This window comes from Cyprinus carpio, chromosome B17, assembly GCF_018340385.1.
Source record: "Cyprinus carpio isolate SPL01 chromosome B17, ASM1834038v1, whole genome shotgun sequence".
Lineage (NCBI taxonomy): Eukaryota > Metazoa > Chordata > Actinopteri > Cypriniformes > Cyprinidae > Cyprinus > Cyprinus carpio.
In genome coordinates, this window is record NC_056613.1 from 26,281,581 (window position 1) to 26,306,884 (window position 25,304).

The window sequence follows — 25,304 nt, forward strand, 5'->3', positions numbered from 1 at the left end:
GAGCATGAGCTAGAGAGAGTAGTGTGTGTAGTGCGCATACGTATGTATGAGTGTGTGAGTGTGTGCGTGTATGAGTGCGATTGAGATCCTATGGAGACTTTTTTTTTTAAATTATACACACTTCAGCTTCATCGTCCATCTGTCGTTTGGAGTAAGATTAACATTGATTTTACCCATCTGGATTTTAAAAACGTTTTTGAGGAAGAATGTCACTGTCGCTGATCAATTCAACACAATGCAGGAATTAAATAGTTATATTTAATTAAATTACATTCATCAGAGTAATGGATGTTTAGACCAAGTTATGAGACTTTTCTCATTTAACTTCATTTTAAGATCTGTTTCATTGTGCACGGAGATCTGCTGTTTCATTGGCACTGGGAACTCATGATCGTTGTTTATTTGTGTTTCAGCATGATATTGTTTGCATGGAGCTGAACATTTCTGAATAGACTCATTGACTGTTCTTAGAAAGAGCTGATCAATCCAGAGCTTATGTATCAGATATGAATCTGTAATTTGAAGAAGTGATCTCTTAGAAAGCTGAGAACGATCAAGGAAAGACAGAATGCTGAAGACCCTTACTAAAAAACTCAGAAGACACTCTCTAAATGAGATCCATCCTTTTCAACTAAAGGTAAGTCAGTATGTAACTATATTACATAAAACATCCATGTATTAAAAAAAGGAAATCTATGTAACTTGACTGAACGAACAGTAATACTAAATAGTTGTAGGCCAAGATAAATTAAATATGCAGAACTATGTCACATTCAAATAAAAGTAGATTAAAAACACTTTGATACAGTGTTAATGTTACATAAAGAAGTACTGAATGAAATGAAATAATGAACTGATTCTAATCACATTATTCTTAGGTTTGTCATAATTTATAGTAACATACAGTATTTTACAGTATGTAACAATATCTTTATTGTAATGTGAAAGTGTTACCATAAAGCACTTTGTCTTTTGACTGCCATATTGTCCTACATTGGATTGCAGAAGCTTTCTATTTACCATGTTCATGTCTCAGTGTACTACAACATGTTTGTTTAAGCTCAAGGTGGATTTGTTACATGGAATAGTTTTAAAACATAGCCACTCATTCAGACTCCTGTGCATATTTATTCAAATGATCACACACACATACACATTTGAAACTGGAAGTGCACAAACAACATAAAAAAGATGTCCTCAGAGACTATACGTGAATTATAAAGGTAAACTAAAGAACCAGATGAACTTGTGAGTTAAAAGTTTTAGCACGAGAAAGCATGATGGCATCTGGCTCACGCCATCTTGAAGAACTGTTTTAAAGTAATACCTTTATGGAATCCATAAATACTTCACATACTGGACCTAATGCTGGTTCTCTGTTAATGTCACAGTGTTATAAAGTCATAAATGTGTCATGTAAACCTTTCATAGATACATTTGTCAGTATGCTTCTTGTTTGAGCACATGGTGTGATGTTCCTCAAAGATGTAGCCTAAAGCTTGTATGAACTTAAGCTTATTTGATCAAGAAAGAGTCCACTTCTTAGTCCATTCCATGAATCACCGCATGGTAGTTTTCTCATTTACCCCATTACACTTTTAGTTGATTGATCTGTACAACTGCTTGTCCAAGTTTCATTATTTGTCATGAGAGGTGTACCCTGCAGACATGTTTGAGCTCTTTCAACTTAAAAGAACTCTAAAAACTTCATACCATAAGGGGTGGGGGGAATGTGGCAGTAGCAGGATGGAAATCTACTTTGAAACTGATGATGAATGAAACTGGAGAGAACGCTATAAAGGTGTGACCATTTAGGACAATTGAAAAAGTGGGAATATCTATTTAATGTTATAGACATGTTGTTACAAGTCTGTATGATTTACTTTTTGAGAGGTTTCCCAGAGTTTTCTTTTTTGTGCGATGATTAAACTTTATTATAATATTTTGTGCGATAAAGAACAATAACTAGTTAATAAACTGCCTTTGAAATGACTTTCCTTTTAAATAATGTAAAAAAGGCCACATGGGCTTGGTATTGAGAAATAGCTGTTTAGGTGTAGTTTAAAGCCCCGTTCACACCAAAAACGATAACTATAAAGATAACGATATTAGCCTCCACACTAGCGGACGATATCATCTGTTTATTCTATACGCACACTCATCTGCCACTTTAAATTCTCCAGCTGTCAATGTTTGTATCGTTCATCAGCTGGAAAAACAAATCGTTCCGAAAGTTTTAGAACTATATCTTTATTGTTATCTTTATAAGTGCCTATGAAGATAACGATATTAGCCTCTAAACCAGAGAATTATATCATCTGTTTATTCTAATCGCACACTCGTCTGCCGCTTTAAATTCTCGAGCTTGTTGCAGCAGGATGGATTTTGATTGGCTGTCAACTTTTTATCGTTCATCAGCTGGAGAAAAATTGTTTCGAAAGTGATTCTAACGATATCGTTACTCTTTGTCTTTATCGTTATAGTTGTGTTGTGGACTCTGCTGTTCTTTAATACTGAAAACGATTTTTAGAACTATATCTTTATTGTTATCTTTATATGTATCGTCCTTGGTGTGAATGGGCCTTAAATCTACTAAAAAAATATTAGTAGTAGAGACCAGACATAAAATTCTCACATCATTTTTCTAGCTCTATCATTTTATTAGCAAAATATCTGTTGGTAAAATATGCATCACATGACTAAATATGCAACATCTTTTTCAAATAGGCCAAAAAGTAGCTAAAGAAAAATATGAAAGAAAAAGAAGATACGTGTAGATGTCTCCTTAATTAATGTACAGTAATTCCCACCTTTCATGATCTAATTGGTTTCTAAGAGATAAAACAAGTCTTTTCTCATTGAATATGAGTTGTTTCACTTGGAAATGGCATATTATGGAAGTAAAACTGGTTGCTAAATCCATTTCGTGTTGATTTTAAGTTTGTTTGTACTAGATTGGGATTCTGAAAGACAGTATGAATTGCAAAGCTTGTCTATGGCAAGTGTCTAGACGAATAAGTTGAAATACCTGGTTGATTTTCAAGCTAGCTTCAGTTGAGCTTCAGGTGAGATAAAACTGAATTTTTTTAAAAAATTTTTTACAAGATCTCAACATGTTAAAGGAAGATGGGAAGACGTTTTGACTACTCAGTGCCAAAGAATGTTATTCCTGTACAAATGGACACATGTCCTGATCTCAGCTTGACCCTGTGGCTTACACTAATAAATACAATTACAGTGGTTGGAGTGTGGCCTTCTGCCAGAAACGTCTTTGGCACTGCTGGGTTGCTGACGGAAGCTGTGTGTGTATAAGTGTTTGAGTAGATCTAGTAGACCACTGAGAAGCTTTGGAAGAAATTTGAGGATCTTCATGGCAGTGTTCCCCGGATACAAGCCAGAAGAAAAATAATAAGCAAAGGAATGAACGTTATGATTTCAGTATTTACAGTTTGACTATTGTGTTGCAACTTTTGACCTACACACAACTCGCTTTAGCATGATTCTATGATCCATAGAATTTAACACATTGGGGATATGTTGTCAAATGGAGAGTCATATGGAGAGGCCTTATTAAATTAAAAATACAGAAGTAGAATTCAAATATAAGTTAGAGCACATTTCAAATGAACCAACTCTGTACAAGGAGGACATAAACAGATCTATACTAACCCAGAAGCTAGAGATGCCCAGAAGTCTCCTTCATGCATGAATAGACACATACACAGAGCTGCAATCATGCCCCCGAGGGCTGGTGTGTTTGTTTGAGTCTTGAAACACTGTTTATTGTGTGTCTTCCTGTGTTTGAGTGTGTCCTGTGTCATAGCCTTTCACTTGATCCCCTTTTTTTGATTGGTTTGTTCTTGTCCACTTGTGCAAAAATTGAAAAATGCAGTTGTGAGTGTGGCTAATTTTTTTTTTTTTTTTCTCGTGTGGTTTTAAATTGACCACAGAGGACCTGTACTAAACACTCCCATGGTTAGCAGACTGCTTCATGTTACAAAAGTGCCTTTACAAGTCTTGCAATACTCTGTTGGAAAGTATACACTTTATCAGATTCATTTAATCATTCATTTGCAATCTAAAAAACATTAGATTGCCGACCTACATAAATGTATGTTTACACACAAGCCAAAAAGGTCATTTATGTCAGTTGTGAGGGCTTAATGTAAATTATCATGAAATGTAAGGACAATTGTCTGGAATCACACACTCACCTAAACCCTACTGCCAAACCACAAACAGTTTGTCAAATGTTTGCGTTTCTATAACCCAGGAAGGGAAAGACTGGAAATTTTTGTCCAATGTCAAGCACTTATTCTAGCAGTCAGGCTAATGAAAGCTGGAAGCTTATTATGGTTTTAAAGAAAAAAAAAAAGTATTTGGCAATACTAAGTAAATGTGACGTTATGGATTTGTACCACATTTATGCTGTAATAGCATTTTTAGCTTCCTGCTCAAGTAATTTCTACTTACTCAGTATGTAGCATGGTTAGCCAAAGGCAGAAATGCAAATGTACTTTGGCTTGTTGAGCTGCAGTAAATTTTATAGGCCTTAAATAATAGGACATAATTGGCAGCTTATGTCTGCTATAAGCATGCATGTCATTGTAATAATAATAATAATAATTATAATAAAACATTATAAAATATTTTCATCAAGCAGTTGTATTATTGCCTCATTATTGATTCCTGCTGTTAGTTTTTTGTAATTGCAGTAAAACGTATTTCAACGTTGATAGTTCTGCTATTGCACTGGGTAGAAATGTGAAACATGCACAGTTGTGGCTGGTAGTGATTAGGGACTTTCTGCTGGACATTGTTAGCAAGTTGGTCGGAATTCAGCTGTGGTTGGTCATAAATATTATCAGGGAATGCTGAGACTTGTGAAACCCTCAGTGTTATAGTAGAAAACACATGGAACATACATAAAAAAGCTGTTTGTTATAGTACATGTTGTGGTTGAAAATTAAACATTGTGAAAAGATGTGTTTAAAGTGGTCACCCAAAAATGAAAATTCTGTCATCCTATACTCACCCTCATGTCATTCAAATGAAAGTTTATGGCTTTCCTTCTCCCGTGGAACATATAAGATCTATTGAGAAAAGTCTGTTTGTCCGTACATTGAAAATCATTGAGCTCCAATATCATTTGATTCTCAGGATTCTTCAAAATATTTCTGCATAAGAAAGAAAGTTCTGCAGCTTTGGATTGACATTCAGCTATCCCTTTAAGTTCGGCTGATGTAATGAAAATGTCAATCAACTGAGGGCAAGCAGACATGTTTCATGTGAAATCTAAAGCCTGCATTGAGCTCAAAAGGCATTTTCAAAATAGACATTAGAATAATACATTGAAAATATGTTAAAGGTGCATGCATATTGTATATTCCCCACAACCTCTTGCACAATTAAAAATACCTTTTTAATGGTTCCCTTTAACTTTTTAAGATAAAGTTATATTAATGTACTGAAATGGAATGTATCTGATTTTGTGTTGCTTTATGAGACTCTGATATGTCTGCATGCATATGAATATTAACTTTTAAACAGTATGAAAGGAGCAGAGTAGTATGTTACGGTGGTTATACTTACACTTGCTGTCTGTGTAACACGCATGATCTACATGCGCACAATAGATGTGCACACAAACACACAGACTGGCCATGATTACAGGATCAATCACCATTCTAAACTGTTTAGCAGATGGCATAGCTAGATCTCATGGCTGTGACACGCATGTTGACGCCCAGTGTGCAACTCTCTTCTACCGCCCACTACACAGCATACTGCTTTGACATCACAGACATCATTAAAACCCTCAGAGGGGACTCTCTTTGAGGACTGTGAAGGAAAACAGGCCAGGACCATTAATTTAGCTATCAGCATTAAGAGGTTTTCATGGTTTTAACATTTTTGGTGCATAGTGAGAGAATTGGGCCCTGTTCCAAACCTTGTGAAGACCAAGAGGCCGTAGGGTGTCCCATTTGTCATTTGATTATTCAGAAGCACTTTTATGCTGCACTGCATTCTTTTCTGATGCATGCACAGTTGCGGACATCATGGTGGACTACCACTCAGCAGTGTAGTCTACAAGGGCAATTTAGGGCAAGTTCTGGTCTCTTGAGTTGTGAACCCTACCTACTTACTACACTACTTATTATGTCATTCAAAGTAACACTCGCATGTTCTGGGTGAAATGTTATTTTCTATCTATCTGAGATATCTCTGGTCTGCTGCTGATTACCATAGGAAATACCTTGTTTATGAAGATAAATAAAAAATGTGTTTACAGCAATGCACTTGGAATAGAAGCAGTGGAAGCCTAGCAGGCAAATACGTGGGGGATTTATAATCAGATATGTGACGCTATTATATTTTTGCTGACACCGATTAATTCTTTGGTTAAGACAGTTGAGCTGTAAAGTTAATTTAGTTGATTTGGAGCAATTTCTGGTTATGCATTAGACTAATAGTTATGTCAGGATATCAATGAACAGTCAACTCTTTTCCTGATACAAATAGATAGTCCCACCCCAAATTCACTCCATTACTTGAGCCAATATTGCTGTGTTGGGCTGATACAGCCTGATCTCAAGGTTAAACATAACTATTTTAATATGATGCTATTTCACAAGAACATTAACTTGATCATTTTTTAAAGTGGTCATATGATGCTTTTTTAAAGATCATTATCTTGTGTATTTTGTTTAACAGAATATGTTGACATGCTTTAATGTTCAAAAAACACATTATTTTTCAAATACTGTACAGTATTGTAGGTCCTCTATGTCCCGCCTCTCTCAGACAAGTCATTTTCTACAGAGTCCCTCTTTCTGACAAGCACAGTCTGCTCTGATTGGCCAACTGACCCAGTGCATTGTGATTGGCCGAACACCGCAAGCACTCGTCAGAAATGTAACGCCCCTTTCCATAATCGCCCCTTTCCAATTAATCGGCTTCATCTTTCAAAATAAATGTAAAGACTGTTAGTTGTTAGTTAGACAGAGTTGCGCACACACACACGCGACACGCAAAACTAAGCATTTGAACAGTCAATAGCAAATACTCAAACTAATAACATAACATAGTTACACAGTAACTGATATATATGATATAATAACACAGTAGCTGATTCAGAAGCGCCAGATTGTCGTAGCAAAGTCAGAATTACCTCCTCTCCTAGGTTCACGAAACGGTCGTCCATAAAATGCGTTGCTCTTCTGTTGTAAGTAATCTTAAAGCTTCTTAAATGCATCTACTTTCGGAAGGCCAAATAAAGTGCTTTTGCTTTCGCCTAGAAACACACAGCATCTCCCTGACATGGCTGCATCAAAACTTACTGTGGTTACTGAAACCACGCCTTCTTTCTTTGCATGAACATTTGGGCTGCATTACACAAATATTTCCACTTAGTGACATAGATATGTGGGGGCGTGTTTGAATGAGCCGTTTTAGGAGGGCGTGGCAGAGTCTTAACTTTGATAAAGAATATCTATCTCTGCATTTTAAGCTGTGATAGGTGAAAGTATTTTGTTAAAATTACACATTTCACCTTTAGCAGCTGTAATAAGGTCAACAGTAACCAATCAGAGCACCTCTCATTACAGGCCACTGCAAAATCAGGGCCTATTGACCTGTTCCAGGATACACAATGGATAGAATTTACAGCATTGTTACTTTATTGCACTGGTATGTGAATTGTTTTTTTCTGATTTAGGACATGCCTAGGTGCCCTCATATTGACGTTGAGACTGTCATGTCATTGACCTTTGAGCATTATCACACTAACAGCTCGTTTGTGCGCCAACAGCTTTCTTAGCCGATATCATATTCACACACACCCTTTCCAAAGCTTGTAATCCATGACCATCATCATTGACCTTAATCTGCCCCACACATTCAAATGAGAATAGCCAATGCTAATCCAGAAGGCCATGACAACAGTGCCACCCCACTGCCTCCCTCATTCCCAGACTGCTTTGCAGGATGGTACTGTAGACCCTGAGGCTACAGGGCAGCTGATTATGTTACATATACAAACACATTGACAACCCTACAATTTATGAGCTCAAACAGGGCCGGAGGATACAGAGAGTAAACCATAAACTATGCAAACAGCTCTGCCTGCAAGAGCAGTGCATTGTGGTCAGCATCAAACCCTCATGCAAATGCTGTTTTGTTGCACATGTTAATGCAAACGGGTTGTTCTAGTTTATGCTGAAAATGTCTGAGATCAATTTTAAACCAGATAACCCGCCTGTCAGGGATACCAAAAACACTTCATGTATTAAATCATACAATTTTGAATCCTATACTTCACTACAATGAGGGATTATTGAATTCAAAGCCAAGGAAATCATTCCTTAAAGGAAATTTCCATCCTAAATTCATCACAACGAATGGTGTTAATGTTTCTTGGAATGTTTTAGCCCCCCGTTTTTTGTTGTTTATTATTAGACTATAGTCTGTTATCCCTAAAAACATGACTAAAAATCTGTTTTTGGGACATGCTACCATTCTATTCTTTAAAGTATATCTTAGTGTTATGTCAATTCAATGAATATACGTGAATGTGGTAAACATTTAGCACCATGAGCTAAGTATCATGTAACGTATCACCATAGCACTGTCATACTTTTAATTATTGATATGAAGTATAATTTCCATGATTTTTTTCAAATTATACTTAATGTTGATAAAATTGGTGTATTCCCAGAGATGAAGGAAAGGCGTAATCCATGTGTAAGCAAATCAGTTTAGGTCCACTGCTTAAGACGGGCTGGGCTGGAAACCGCCAACCGTGTGATTCACACCTACATGAGTACAGCTCCCCCGCAGAAAGGCATGCATTTATGTTAATAAACAGTGCTGTCAGTGTTGGTTTGATTACCATACTTATGTTTCAAGAACTGCTACAAATGGGTTCTTACCAACCTCATGTCACCCCAAACAAAAATGTGGCCCTGCACTGTGGTGCTCTTACCATATAAAGTTACAAAGAAATTCGTTCAAGCACAGCCACATTCCTGTGTTGTTCACCTGCCCTACTAAATTTGTATGTCAGTTATTCAGATAAATAACCAGTCACTGAATGAATGTGCTCCCTGTTGAAGTTTTAATTTATGTCATTGAGGCAAAGTTAAATAGTGATGATGATGGAGAACTGAAGTCTTTCCTTTTTTATTATTATTATTTTTTTTTATTTCCTTTAACTTTATTTTTAGTGTGCTTAATCTAGAGTACTTAATTGATAATTACAGCGATAAAGTCACATTAAATATAAAAATTATTACAGCTAATAACACAGCTGCTGGTATTACTCGCAACCTCTTTTAAATGTGTAAATATACTTATTCGCACACCAGTTGGACTATAAAATTAATGCACCAAGGTAAATTGCTTGCTTGCTCTTATCCTACTATTAGGTTAGAACTTGGTGAAATTAATGTGAAGGATGAGAGACATCCATTAAAACCGACTTCTTTTTAAATTCAGAATCATACTGTGAACTTTAAAAAACATACTGTCGTAGTATGAAGCAATTTGCTGGATCTAATGTATCTTCAATCTTTAATGCCAGTGGTATGAGAGCACTGTTCTCATTTGAACTACATTTTGATACTGCCTAAACAATTATTTGAGAAAAACAGGCTGTACTTTTATTTCAGTCCAAAATCATAGTGAATTGCTTGATGGGTAATTTGGCCCTGATGCTGATGATTTTGACAATAGCTCTGTTAACATATCTTCACTCAAACACATGCATCCCATAATCCCCTGTGAAGATGTTGTCATCCCATCTGGGGGCGGTTCCCTGGGAAACAGGCCTCATGCAGTGCTGCAGTATTTAGTCCAGTCACTCCGCTGTGATATGCATGTATGTTTGTATGTAGGTGTCCATTTCTAGCCAAAATAATATGTCAGATCACTATTTAGCTTAAAAGACATTACATTGTGCCCCGGACTGAGTATACACAGAGCCTGTTTTTGTGTTATGCACTACTGGAACTGCTTTTTCCTTTTCAAGCAGCTTTTTGTGTCTACACCCATGAGATCCTATCAGAGTTTTTCAGTGTAGGCAAAGAACCAGAAGTTGACTAAGTATCAGTAGTGTTTTCTCTCTTGACACTGAAACGAATTGAAGCGAGGCTGGATGTATGACAACGCTCCCAGGATCTATTGATTGGCTGTCACCATTAAGCCAAGGTCACATGCCAGCATCTTGTAGCGCTGGTATTGTGTCACCCTCTGCCTATTTGACAATGCTTCGACACAAGGAGGCCAGTGTGTACAGTTAAGGCTCAAATGTAAGCTGCACATTGCAGTTCCTAGTCATATTTGCTTTATTGGCATGGTAAAATGGCTTACATAACCAAACCATTAATAAAAATTTAAAAATAATCTAATAGTATATAATTACAATGAGATGCAAATGTGCAGTTTTATTGAGTTGATCTTGTATTTTTAATTCTTTTTTAATTTTTTGTGCAGGTTTTCTGTGATGATTTTGAGCTTTTCATGCTTTTTCAATTTTAATTTTTGTTTTTTGTTCCAGTGATTGCTCTTTTCTTGTGGTAATACAACCTTGCAATAGGTGGAAGAATCTGCAAAGACATGGAGATAAATATATCAATATCTGTGTCACCACTATACAATAATATTACTCTTTTTAAATGTATTATCATTCAAAACTTTGATAAACAATTGTTTCTCATTCATCATTTGGCCTCTGCCTTCTTTGTAGATCAAGCAAGCATATAAATAGTGTTAGTTTTGACAATAGGCACCTCTGTGTTAGTAAGAAATTACTTTAGGGAATAGCGTACCTTGGTTTAACTTTTTTATCATAACATGAAAACCCTTTCAGTCTATTATGCTGTGTTGTGAACTGTACAGGTGACGCAAGTTGTAGACTCACAATGTGTCCTAACCTACGGAGCCCGAGAAGTTACCTCTAGGAGAAAAAAAAAATCTGTGCCGACGGTTTTATAAACTGCACTCACAAATTCTTATACTGTTCCCTCGGTTTAACAAATCGTGCCCAAGGATTAATAAACCGTACCCACGTATTTTCAATCCGTGTGCTCAGAGTTTGTAAACTGTACCTTCGGTTTTTGAATCCGTAACAACAAATTCATAATCCGTGCGCACACTTTCGCAATCTGTTCCCTAGGGTTTGTAAACTCACGGATTTGTGGCCCTGCCCCCACCGGCAGATTCAACCACGCCACCTATAAATTAAAATAATAATAATAACTATTATTTTAATTATTATTATTATTATTATTATTATTATACATTTAGGTCAGATACTGTATGCATTTAGAAGAAGCTTTTATCCAAAACGACTTACAAAAGAGGAACAAATGACTCCAAAATCACCAACAATGCAAGGTTTATTGTACAATAATAATCAAGTGCTAAGATTATCACAAATTAAACAAGATTTTGACGCACATCTTTCTTATTAAATCGTGGTATTCCACCTCGTACCCCTTACAATTGATAGAGAATCACTTAAGACACTTTGATGTAGGCCTATTCCACATAATAATATGCAATAAAACAATATAAAATATGATTTGTTAACACGTAGGCTACCTTTGAGCTTGCTCCATGAATCCGTGAATACAGTTTACAAACCCGAGGAAACGAATTGCGAAAGTGTGCGCACAGATTATAAATTTGTGGGTACGGATTCAAAAACCGAAGGTACGGTTTACAAAATCTGAGCACACGGATTGGAAATTTGTGGGTACGGTTTATTAATCCATGGGAACGATTTGTTAAACCAAGGGAACAGTTTAAGAATTTGGGGACAGATTGCAAAACCGTCGGCATGGATTGTTTTTTTTTCTCCTACAGGTGACTTATCGGGCTCCGTACTAGCCAGTTTTTTTGTGGTTGTATAGAAATAATTGTACACTGAGTAGCCTATTTGTTGCCTTTTCACATACTTGTTGTGAGAATGGTGGTCAGTTACAGTTTTACAGTTTTCCAACGAAAATTGCTGGGGTTTTACTTGAAAGTATAGGAGGATATATCTTGTTAGGTTTCCACTACCAAAATACAGTACATTATTTAGCCTTTTTATTTGTTGAATATCTGTCCGGTTACCTTATTAAAGGACTGTGCGTTAATAACCATATATCGCAAAGAAACATGTACGAGCAGTTATTACAGTAAACCAGCTAGTTATATATAGGTTTACTGAACTAACCCAACTAATCAATTTTGAAAATACATTTTCTACTGCAGATGAATATTGTTGTACCTTCTTCCCCCTGGCCTCTCAGCGTGTAATACTCGTAATTCGATTCTGTACAAACAGAATTTTCAGGCATGATATTTATACAACCAAACTCTTTCCAGGAAAGTTCTGGTTGCAACAAAACCAAACTAAACAACTTTTTTTTTTTTCTCCTAGTGGGACTGTCTTGGGTATTCTGTACACACATGGAACAATAAGGGCATTCACTCTGTATTTATTTGTATGGTTATCACCCCTAAAACTTGTGCAATGCTCTTGAATACAGTGTGTAATGGGCCATAGTTTCTAAGTAAGTAATACTAAATGAAAACCTAGAGTATAGCTTCTTACAACCGAAGACAGTGTCTGGCAGGGGTTTTGGTGGTGAGGAATGGTAATTTGTGGTGACTTTGAGATCCAAGACTGAATGTATTTTGCTGAGTGGAAATGGCTCTTCTGGGGGCCCTGAGCTGCCGTGAGATCCTAGTGCATGTGAGAAAGAGTGACACATTTGAGTCATTCAGTTTCTCTCGCTGTTTGCTTAGTGAAAGGCGAAAGAGATGAGAAGAGAAGTGGGGTGTGCTGTGTGTGTGTATGTACTTGAGAACAGATGGCAACTGGTTAGCTGGGCTTGGACAAGGTAATTACCGTGGACTGTGTTACTTAACTCTTTACTGGTGCATTCTTATGGGTTTTCTCTCTGTTCCATTCTCTCATTCGCTGATAGACTTTTAATCAGTTTTGCTCTTAAAATAATCTTGTCTAAATGAATTTACAATGGGGCACAACTAAGCTGTCATAGCGGTTGGTGTTGTGGCGTTGGGTGTGCCTCTTGTTTTACTTCTCTTAACCTCATGCTCCGTTTCTTCTTTTCACACTTTCGGATCTTTACTCAAACTTTACTGAGCACATCTTTTCCATTTTATCACACATTCTAATCTAATCACACCTTCTCTCATCTCAGTTGAAGTGTGGATCTGTGAATGGTTAGTGCTGATTTCTAAGGCTAGCATTACTGAAAATATTGGGTATTAAACTTTGATGTATCACATTATTTGGCATGATTCATGTAGATTATTAAGGTGTTTTATTACTGTTTTAAACAATCAGCCTTCACGTGTTCAGCAGGCAAATGACAAAAAGGGCCAAAAAAAAAAAATCCCATAGATTGCATATCATGGGAACAGACTTGGGCCACTCTGAACATGCAAACAACCGAAGCATAACATAATAAAAACATTCAATACCTTAGCAACCACATAGCATTGCTCTGGCAACCACCCACATTGCCCTTGCATATTAAAGGCATCTTCTGCATGGGTAATCATCACACACCTTTTCTTTAGAAATTACAAGAAGTTTCTGAGTAAATTGATAATCCCTTTGTTTAGGTTGGATTGTTTGCAAGAAACAATCAGCAGTTACTGCATATGTTTTTCTCACACTTTGTAATAATAGAAGGTTCCCTAAAAAGTTGCCCATATGTTAGTCTCTGGTCTTGCTAATAAACTTGAATACGGATGCTTAAAAAACACTTTCCAGTTGCTTGTGTGAGCTGTGGGATGTGACAGTATGAGTATTCTTGTTTGTATCATTGTGATTCAGGATTGCCTGACCTTTGATTTGCTTTTGAAACAGATTTCCTACCATGGCAGTGAGGAAGGCGGGGAGAGTGAAGATTCAGAAGGCGAAAACCAAGAGCTGGCACAGATTGACAGAGGTGAGTGTGTGTGTGTGTGTGTGTGTGTGTTGCCACATGCATATATCTATAGCATACAGGGATTCAACAACTAATTGATAAAATGTATAATATTACATAGATAATGCGTAGAATAACACATTTTCATAAGTTACTGTTATGTTTTTAAAAGGAAGGTTTTGAAACCTGAAAGTAAGTTATTAAAGTGTTGTCATCATTAAACAGGTACTCCACCCAAAAATGAAAATTCTCTCATTATTTACTCACCCTCATCCTGTCCCAGATGTATATGACTTTCTTTCTTAAGTGGATCACAAAATGAGATTTTTAGAAAAAGAATTCACCTAAATGTAAGTGGAGGGGTCCCTCAAAGTTGACGCTTCAAAAACCATGCAAAATGAACATGACAGTTATCCACTGAATTCACTTTACAGATCTGAAGTGAAACGATGAATGCAATCATTAGCATCAAAACTTTTCTAAATGAAACAAAATTAAAACCCTTAATGCAATGCAACTAATGTTATTTTTTACATCTATAGTAGTGGGGTATCTAAAAAAATAAAGTGTATATACAAGGAATCAGCATTAAAAGAAAAGTAATGGTTAGAGTAGAGCCTAATTATGACGTATAATCAACAAATTAAATGAGTATCAAAATAGTTATTAGTTGAACACGATAGTCTGTCACATACATAAACTTTGACCTTGTAGGTTAAAAACCCCAAGCCATAAACTTTAGGGCAAGGAAAATTGGTTTGGTCTAATCTATAGTGGTTTGGTGTATCGTAGTTTGAATTTAATTCAACTGAGCAGTGACTCAATATGGCATCTACCAAAGAAGTGGAGCTTAAGTGATGCAGTTTGATACTGCAGTTTAGTATTAATATAGACTAGCAACTAACCTCTAGCAATTTCATGTTTATCAGTGTGAACAACCCCGTAAGGAACAAGACATTAAATGTCATTGTGCTCTTGAGCAAGACATGCAAACCCAAGATGCTTCATGGGATAATCCCTATATTAAGTGTCTTTTAAGGTTATATTTTGCTAAATTACATCCTTATGCTATATTACACCCCTTGCAGAGCGTCGACGAAACTGCGCCTTGACCCCTCTAGCTACTAGCCAGCAGCACAATCAGGGCATTCTTTCTCCCGCCCACTTACGCCGTCTGCGTTTACTCCTGGACCCAATCTTGGACCATCACAGTTCTGAAGAGGAGCTGGAGCGCATCGCAGGAGCCACGGGGGCCGAGGGAGGTCGAAAGTGGCACAGACATGGAGACATGAGCAGCGCCTCTAGTGACGAGGAGGTGAAGGACCTGTGTGGGCCAAATGAATCGTCGGCTGGACCTCGCTTAAGTGCCACTTCTCCCAGCCCTGTTCTCTTCAGCTCCTCTCCTCCTCGAGCTCTCAAGCCTTCCCACACCCCAGCCCGCCTTCCTGTCCGACCTATTATTCTCAGCCACTTCGAACAACCTTCCATGCCTTACTGGCGGCACCGGCCCGCTTACACAGGGGAACCAGGTCGCCCCAGCTTGGACCTGGAGAAAATGCAGCAGGTAAGAAACACTCGTTCTTACTTGCCCAGCAAGAAACTTTGTGAGTTTGCAAGAGATGACAAAACCATCATTTGTTGGTCCTTGAGCATCATATTATATAAACACTAGTAGTCTTAACCCTGTGCTCAACCTGATGAAAGTACAAAGGTTGATGGAAGAAATTATTCCTAAAATAAGTCACTAAAAATTGTCCAAATAGTATAAAAGCATGCGACACTCACATATTTCAGCAAAAAGGCTCAAGAAATGGATGTGGAAAAAACGGAAAAGGTGGGAAGAGGATAGAGCTAGGGGGTTGGAAGGGGGTCAGATTCACTCAACAGAGCTACAGTGTGCTTGTCATGTCCAAATGGATGAACTGGGGACAAAGACAAAAAAGATGGGGGCACTTTACCATATCAGTGTGTCAATTTGAAGAGTTTGCAAATCAGATTTGGGTATTACAAAAAAAACATAATTGCAAATGGCTGTACAAACTATGAACAAAAAACACAGATCAGTTTAAAGGGATATTCCACCTATATGTCTTGGACTTTCTTTCAGAGATTTTTAGAAAAACAATCCATGTCTAAGCCTGTATAATTCAAATAGAAGGAACCCTCAAAGATAGTGCTTTAAAAACCATTAAAACGAATGAAGCGAAGCAATAAGTGCGTGTGAGAAAAATACTCAAACGGACATAAAAATTAGCAAACCGTGAAATGTGATGCAAGCACACGCATTAAGCATTGTTTACTTTAAGCATAAATTCATAGGACAGTTGGCTAGAAGCAATTGTTCATAGTCATTCATAAACGATAGATACTTTTCTGTAAGGTGAAACTATGTGGACACTTTTTGTTTCTGCAAAAGTATTGGAAACTCTGGTTACTCTGCTTGGAAACCCTGTGTGGTTTTGAGGCGAATTGACTATATACAACCATCAAAGAGACTTTAGGACCAGTCATTGTGAACATGCCTTGGAAAAAAGTTATTTCTTCTTAAATAATTAAACACAAAAGGCAATCTTCGATTCTGATGTAAAATCTCTTCAGAATACCGTTTCAGACCTTGTTGACGCAATGGCTGAGTTTGAAAACAATGCAGGACCAATGCACACAACTATACTTACTCAGACAACTCCATGTGCTCCAGGGCTTTGTGCCTGCCACCTCCAGAGAGAAAGAGAGGATGACAGATGTCAGCCCCCCTCCCTTACTTTAAACAAAAGCCCAATAGAGTGAATGAAACAGCAAAGTAGGACAAGTAAACCTAGTAGTTTTGTCTTCAGGTGTTCAAATATACAGGCCAGATTTTGCGGAATGGAAAAAAGGATATGTGGAGACAGAAAGAGCAAAAAGGAAAGAACAGAGAGAGAGAGAGAGAAGAGCTGAATGAAGATGGCTGGGAGGACCAAATGACCCTCGGAGTGCACTGTGTGTGTGTGTGTTTTAGTGCACTTTGTGTCTTTGTCAATTTGAATGTGAGTGTGTGTGTGTGTGTGTGTGTGTGTGTGTGTGTGTGTGTGTGTGTGTGCTTGGTCAAGTGGAATGGGAGGTGTTGATGAAAAAACAATATGGGAGACTATTCAAGTTAGCTGCTAAAAGATCATTTTGCTTTATTTTTCAAAAATCAAATCTGTTTTTAACCACAAAATAGTAAGTCTTACTAAGTCTTATCAGCATTATTGGCTGAAGTTGTAAACATGAAATAATCCACGTCCAACCTCACTCTTCTACGTATCATGTGTTTAATTATATACGACAGCTGTAATGTTAATATGTTGTGCTACATTTGGCCAAGAGTCGTGCTAGTTTTTCGTTAATAATCCTTACCAACTAATCCATTCCTGCACATATGCAGTTACTTATATCTCAAATGCAGGGGTCCAGCTATTGTTTGAGTGAAATTAATGGTTTGTCTGACAGATGTCTAAATGCTGCCCTCCATGGTTGAGTGAGCTTGACAAACATTATCTCCTTTTTTGGGAACTTTGAAATGAGGCCGAGCTCATTTCAGACTCCACTTGGGCTTTAACCTTGGCTGCCTTCCAGTCAATCAGATCTGGACAAATTTGACAATTTTTGGGTTGTTTTTTTTACTTAAAAAAAAAACTGGGATACTGGGATTTTCCCTTGTAGACCAAAGACACTGCTTGAAATGTGCGTTAATCCTCCTTTCGGTTTTTCCTCATAGATTTATTATTACCAGTATATACAGTACAAGCTTTGAAAAATCTTGGTTGTTTTTACTGTAATGAAAAACCCTGTTTGTAATATGGTGTTTTAAAATGATCTCTAAAGAAACAAGAGGGTTATTTCCATCATCATTAATGATGGGTTGTCGTTGTTGTGTATGACGTTCTTTGTTTTGTGGAAAAGAAAAAAAGATGTTTTGCAGTATGTTCATGCTGATTTTTTTCATTTATTTTTTCCACACAACAAAACCATTCAGAGTGAATGAGATTTACTTTTAAACTGCCTTTTTAAACTGTAAAACTGCCTTTTTGTCCATTGATAGCCCTGGTCTTTGGTGCAGCGTGAACATTCTGCTAAACATCCCCTTTTTTGTTCTACAAGAGAAAGATTGTCACAGTTTGAAATGAGGGTAATAATGTAGAATTTTTCATTCATTGCAGGTTTTTTTCTTTTTTAATCATAAACGTTTTGTATAAGGATCACTGATTGTTTTTAGTTTAATGAACAGCTTAGACTCCTAAGTTCTAAGTATACGGTTTTTAAAATGAACTGTAAAGAAACAGAGTTAACCTCTGATCTTGAGTCACCAGGCTTTAATTTAGCACTGACAGCAGAGTTCTGGGTAAGGAAAGCAAACAGATTTCCATGGTCGTCCCGAGGAGGCGACCCACAGGATGTTTTGCTCTGTTACATAAAAGAGTTATTAGTTTTGGTAGCCACAGTGGCCCACAGCTTCCAGGGCTCTTCCAGAACAGCTCAAGGGCAAAAAAGCAGTAAACGTTTATACTTACAATATGAAGACTTGTTCCTCCTTGTGCTGTTGTGTGGAATTTGGCTTTGTATAGTTTTAAGGAAGGTTGATGTCATTCCTTTTAACCACAATTTCTCCTTTCTGCTTTTTGTTTCAGAAAATGCTTCTAAAAAAGAACTGTGGAGGGAAAACAAGGACTATCAAGATTCGGGTGAGTGTGTCAAAAAGAAAAAAAAAGAAGTGGTCCCAAAAAAGTATTGTTAAATCACACTGTATGAATGCCATTGCATTAGATAACAAAAGATTAAATAAAGTGTCATCTATTATAAAGAATGAATGCATAAGCACACTTTTCAAAAAGTTGAAAAAGAATAAATGTGCAATTAAAAAAAAAAGGTTCTCGAACATTGTAAAACATGCAAAAATGTAAAGTTAAAAAGATAGGTAGGTAGGTAGGTAGGTAGATAGACATTATAAATAGTTACGTTTATGCAAATAGTTTGGATCAGTTTTATCTGATCAAGCAGTAGAAGCATGATTTCTTTGAATGAGAGTGGTTAGATTGCTTCATAAAACACTGACATGTGAGCATGCCTTGTTTCGGCGGTGCACTGGAGTGTGGCCAAAGTGCACCCGCTGACCCTTATAGCCATGGCCGTGGACCCCGGGTGTTTCTTTGGCACTTGTCACACTGCTCCAGAAGGCCCAGTGTGTGACGTCATTATGAGCTCGGCACCTTTTGGACTGCAGAATAGTGTCTCCTGCTTGCCTCCTCCTGCCATGCATGGCACAGGAGCTGGAACACTCTTGGGCAACCCTGGCTGCAGACCAGGCTGCTGGAGTCAGGGAAATGAATTAGAAACACAATCTGTGTCACCTCTTAGGGGCCCCTTACAAAAAAAAAAAGTGGTAATACCATTGTATTCTTTAGGATACCTTTCGGTAATGTTTAAATACCACAGCATTCTCATATTTAGAGACTATTACAGATTTACTTCCTGCAAAATGTTGCGTAATTGTCTTTCTCTCTACTGAACATACAGAAACCTCCATTTCATCTGTAGGAGATTGGATGACCATTTTTATTAGATTAATGGAAAGAGGTGAGGAGAGGAGCTAGGGATGAAAAGGGAGAGGGTGAAGGAAGTGTGTATGTGTGTGTGTGTGTGTTAGGATGAAGTCATTTTCCATTTATAGAGTGCCGGCTGTTGCAGGATCTACAATCATAGAGAGAAAGATGTTCATCGCTTCACTCCTCCGCTTTGTTGTTGTTTTCAACTTTCTTTTGCTCTTCCCACTCTCTTTGCTTTCCCACTCTCTCTTCCTTTGCCTTTTGTCCTTGACTGTTGACTCTATATTGTCATATTATGTATATCTATTTCCTCCTTGGGTGGCCACATCTTGTGTTCCATTCAGGCTCTCTATTTCTTTTCTTTTTCCACCACTTTCGCAGGAAGCTTATTATAGTATAGTGTTATTTAATTTTTTAAATTTCAATATAAATTTAGAAGCTTTTAGCAATGGCAGATTAATGATTTGAGAATTCAGCATAACATGAGTCAATTATTCACATCTTTAAAAAAAGCAGAGCCTTTTGTATTTAAAGTCTCTAATGTGAATGCAGCAATGCAATCTGCCATATAATCCTCAAAAACATGCTTTTACACCAGTGACGTTCAGTGTACTTCTAAAATAAGGAGGCAAAGTCACCTTTTTTAGTATAAATTTGTGTTTGTGTCGATGTATCTGGGTTAAAGGTACATGAAAAAGCATGGGACATACCTTATGCTTGAAACAAGCAATCAACACCATGATACATTTGTATGGTAATATCAACCGATTTTTGCTGCAAGGTATCCTGGGATGGGCTCCAGCACTCCCTGTGACCCTATCAGGATTAAAGGTTATAAAAAATAGATGGAAATTAATGTAGTTATTAGTCACATCAAAGTCTAATAATGTGCTTTTTCACATCACAGTAACTCATCATTAGTCAGTAAATCTTTGAAAAATGTGTAATGATGGTCACGGCTCAGTTAAAAAGAGATCACCTCATGTATATTTTGATTTGAACAAGACTGGAAATGGATTTGCTTTTTACTCTGTATTTTTTTTCCTATCCATTGATCTTTTCAAACCAATTTGTAGACTTGTGAAAATTATAACCATATCACTTTCATAGGGTCTCAAACTAAACATGGTGCTAAGTAGACATGGATTCCTCTCACATAACATCTGTTCTGTATTTCCACTTTAAAATTAAACCACTGCCTGGAAGTCACTGATGGATAGTGTCACTTTAAAAAAAAAGAGTGATTTACACACTATTTAATCTCGCTTGTTGATTCTCAAGCACAGCCAGTGATAAACAAGACACACACTGATGATTGTGATGATAAAGGAACAGAACCATTAGAGACTAGCACATATTTAAACAGCATTTGATTCTAACAGAGCAGCCCTTATGTGGCAGCGATGTCTTACAATTGGCAAAACTGTGTCCAGAACCACATATGCTATATGGAATGCAGAAAAAGTATGCTTGAGGAGTAGTATGTCTGAATCTTTGGTTTTCATGCAACAGTCAAACACTTGGATGGTTTACTATTATACAGCCAGTGGATATTTTACTTCTTGTGAGACCATGAGAGAGAAGTCATGAATAGCAGTGACTCATGCAATGTCAACATGGCAGATGTAGTATGTTCAGATTGCATTCATACTACACACATGCATACAGTACTATATAGAACAACAGTTACGAAATAAATTCCTTATCAAATGTAGTAACTACTTATACAGTATAGTTTTGAACACAGCTCTTGCATCTGCAACCTCATGTGTTACACTCAACATTACATCACGAATTTCAGGAATGAATGTCTTCTCCCAAACTAGGTCTGACAATTTTGAAGATAGTATAGATGGATATGATCAATTTGAGCTATTAAGCAGTTCTACAAAAGACAAGTGTCATTATTTAGCTCCATTTAGTTTTTTAATTTGTTTTTTAAAATTAGTTAACTGTGTCAATGTCACAAAGTGAAGTTCATCAATTATAAAAAATAAAAAAAAAAACCCCACAACATATGAAAATTTAACAAAAAAATCAATGTATTTACTCATTCTTTTTTTCTACTTCAGAATTTTACATATAATTCAGTGTGTTACTTGCATCTTGTTTTAATTAATTGCGAAAATGTGATTTCTGAGTAAATATTGTTTTTGCACATTTTTTTTGCCATTTAGTTCTAATAAGTTACAAAAGTAACCCTATAATAATCAGTGCTGCACAAGCTACTTGGATAATGTAGTGAGCTAAGCTAGCAGTTACTCTACATTACAATGAAGCTTCACTACCCTGAATGCTTACGCACCTGTATTTGCATATGGGTATGCTCAATTTAGACTAATTGCCATAAAACACGAATAAGAAGAAGTCACCGTCATACTGAAGTACTTCTGTTGGCTACACAGGTCCGTGTATGGTGGTGGCATCACTTACAGGATCAGTGACCCTTAGCAGTTGTATTTTTCCGATTTGAGCTTCAGAAATGTTTGGGAGAATGTAGCTTGTGTGGATGCTACCGCACTACTTTATCAACAAAAGAGCTTTGTTACTGAAAAGCTATTTGATTCAGGAAACAGTGCTACTGAGTACCACCATGCTACTGAGAAATGTAGTTAAACTAGTGTCACTACTTATAGCGATGCTACTGCCCAACACTGATAATAATAATGCTTTTCCACTCACTCTCCACTTTCTGTCCTTTCCCAACTGCACATGTAGTGGTTGGGGCCCCTTGTTTTATCTCAGAGCCCCTGTCTCTCTGCTGGCCACGCTCCAGGTGAGAGCTAGAGATGGAGAGGGAAGCAGTCTGGGGGCCTGTTAGGGGATAGGAAAAATCATCATGGGGGTTTGAGGTCTGGGACATGACCAGAGAGGTTCAGAAACAAGAAAGCAATGAACCAAAGAAGGAGAGAGAAAAAAAAGTAATTGGTGGATGAAGCCAGAGAAGACAAACAGTCTCATCGCCTGGATGAGTTTTGGTCCAAACTTGTTGACAAGACAGATGTTACGGGTTGAGGGGTTAATCCTTTCCCATGTATAAGGGGTATAGTGTGTCCTATGATGTTTTAAAAGCATTATGTGGTCTTAAAATGTACCAGGAAAGCCTGACCTATTTGTTATAATTAGTTTATAATAATTAGTCTTCCTACAATTGCAGGTATTTGTCAGCCTAGGCCTGCAGAGTTATTTAAATGTAAAAATAAAGATCTGTTTTTGATAGTTTGTCATTTGCTGTTAGGAATGCATAAAAGAAACCAGTTTAAAATGATTAAACATAGAACATTGCTTCCTGAATGGAGATTCATGGAAAACAGCTGCTTATAGTAAGTAAATGGAATAATGTAGCACTGCAATGAAACACAGAGGCTTCCTCTTTTTATTTTGATGAAGTGTTGATCTGGCCCATTGATAGATTTGAAAACCTCAAACAAGAGTGGCTATTTGACAGGAAAAGAGCTTAACCTTGTGGTACACGCCTATATATCTTTGTGAGTTGTGCAATTTAAGCCCGGCTAGATTTAGCTGGCCATATGTGAAACATATTAACTACTTCTTTTAATCCCCAAGACAGGAACTCCTCCTTTCTCTGGGTTTTTCAGGTTTTCACTCATTTGGTTTTACTCAGGTTTTGTTTTAAAGATGATTTTTTTTTACTGTAGTACATGCAAGTTAAAATTGGATGGAGTTCAGCATACAAAAATGGCAAGAAAACAGTTTTAGTTACTTAGTGGCTTAACATTAATGCATTATTTGGTTACTTTTTTTATGATTAGTCAAATTTAGTCACTTTATATTATATCTGTTACATCCAAATTTAGCATTTTAAAAATGAAACATAATCAGTATGGAAGATCTAGAATGTCACATCTTTAATAACAAAATATTAATAATAAAAATGAACTATGCACAAATTAATGAATAAAAATGCAAAATGTGTTTCTTGTTGTACTGGAAATGCAGTCCGGAACAATGATGTTGAATTGACTTTATTCAACAGTTTTCCACCAAAAATCTGTGAATCGAAATAGACTTGGATAGAACATCCAAGATCATGCAGATCTGTTCAACAACTACATAGATATCCCAACTCTGTCACAAATGGGTTTTGCAAACCAGCAATGCTTTGTAATTGCCATAAACTCAGATAAAAGAACAGGGTCAGTTAAATGGGTGTGGATATGATTACAGTAAAGACACAGATGCCAGAGACATCTAGCAAACAAGCATAAAGTGATGATGGTTGGGCTGACAGTTAGGCAAATTGATTGGAATGGACTGCTTATGCAAAAATCGCTAGTATAATGTTCTTCCATAGCAATTGAGGTAGTAGTCATATTTCTAATATGCATCAATCACAAGTAATTACACTATGTGTGTGTGTGTTTGTATGTGTGTGTGTGTGTGTATATATATATATATATATGTATATATATATATATATATATCTATAGCTTGCAGTCACCTTTATATCCTTTTTTGTTTCTTGTGGTTCTCTCACAGAACCTATGTGGTGGTCGTCACGCACCCCGAAACTCCTACGATCCATCCATCTTTGCTTTCCGCTCCCTGAGCAATGCTCCTCCCTGCAGCCCCCTGCTCACTGCCGAGGAACCTCCATGTGCTTGAGGGAAAGGACTGGAAACTTGCAGACAAAACATCACACGTTTGTGGACCAAAAATTTCCAACATAAAGACAATGTATGTTTGCATTGCTTTTATTTTGCAGGATATTAGTGTGAACAAAGGCCCTGTGAAAAGGCCTGTTGACAAAACAGGAAGTGTGATCAGGGCCAGAATGTAGGAGAGGAATGAGGAGACGGCAACCTTTTGCCTTTAGCCGTCTCATCCTCTCTTTCTCTCAGGAAACCCACTTAGAACTTATTATAATGACAAGGCCATGACCACTGCGCTATCTATAAAACCACAACCAAATGGTTTGGTCTCACTGATGTGTTTAACAGGAATGAGGAGAGATTGGTCAGTGGTTCGTAGATAACGTCTCATGATTGGGCCACATGGTTATGTCGAGATCGTCAGGTTGAGAGTAAAATATAAGACCACATTTAGGTTGCATTTGATTTAGACAGCAAAATGTGATGAGAGACAATCAGTTTGATGCCAGAATGGGCCTTAATTCATTTTTGATAAAAGAGTTTTTCGATCTATAAACAGGAAAACTGGAAAGCTAACAATCAGATATAATGACAACGCAGGCCAGATATCCCATGTCATTGTTCAAATTCAGATGTTATGCAAGTGTGACCATAACAATGTATCAGTAATCAGAGCTGATTACCTGATCTGTATTCCAAAGTAATTAAATCTTAAGTGAAGAACGAGAAACAAACAAACAAACAAACAAAAAACATTATACTAGAATCTTTCAACATCATATATTAAACATGCGCCTTACTATGTAGCATACTCAGTACTATGTACCTATAAACAATGACTTTTCCCATCGATATCTAGTTTATTAAATATTTTGACACTGTTTAAACACACCAGGGATGAAATCATACACACAGTGGCTGAATTGAATACTAGCGTACTGCATACTGCAAAATACACATTGTATACTGTGTACTATTTTAAAAAAACATGTGAAACAGGATACATATATTTACAACAAATGCTTGAAAACAGTAGGTTGTGTATAGTGTGAAAAAAATGGTTAGTTTGCATTGATTCATTTCTGGAAAAAAAAAATCTTTTGGTTTATTAATCACACTGGAAATAGAAGGTTAAGTCGAAAAGTGTACTGTGAGATATAGTATTTTCCAGAAAATGT

General features: G+C 36.9%; 1 protein-coding gene across 1 annotated transcript; it reads left to right on the forward strand.

Moving 5' to 3' along the window:
* Positions 1 to 24,881, forward strand: LOC109107305. Its single transcript, XM_019120582.2, has 6 exons — positions 1 to 151; positions 414 to 637; positions 13,889 to 13,970; positions 15,038 to 15,513; positions 18,599 to 18,652; positions 24,014 to 24,881. Exons 2-6 carry the CDS (start codon positions 569 to 571, stop codon positions 24,137 to 24,139), a joined length of 807 nt encoding a protein of 268 aa, XP_018976127.1. The 5' UTR covers positions 1 to 151; positions 414 to 568; the 3' UTR covers positions 24,140 to 24,881.
* The last annotated feature ends 423 nt before the right edge of the window (positions 24,882 to 25,304 follow it).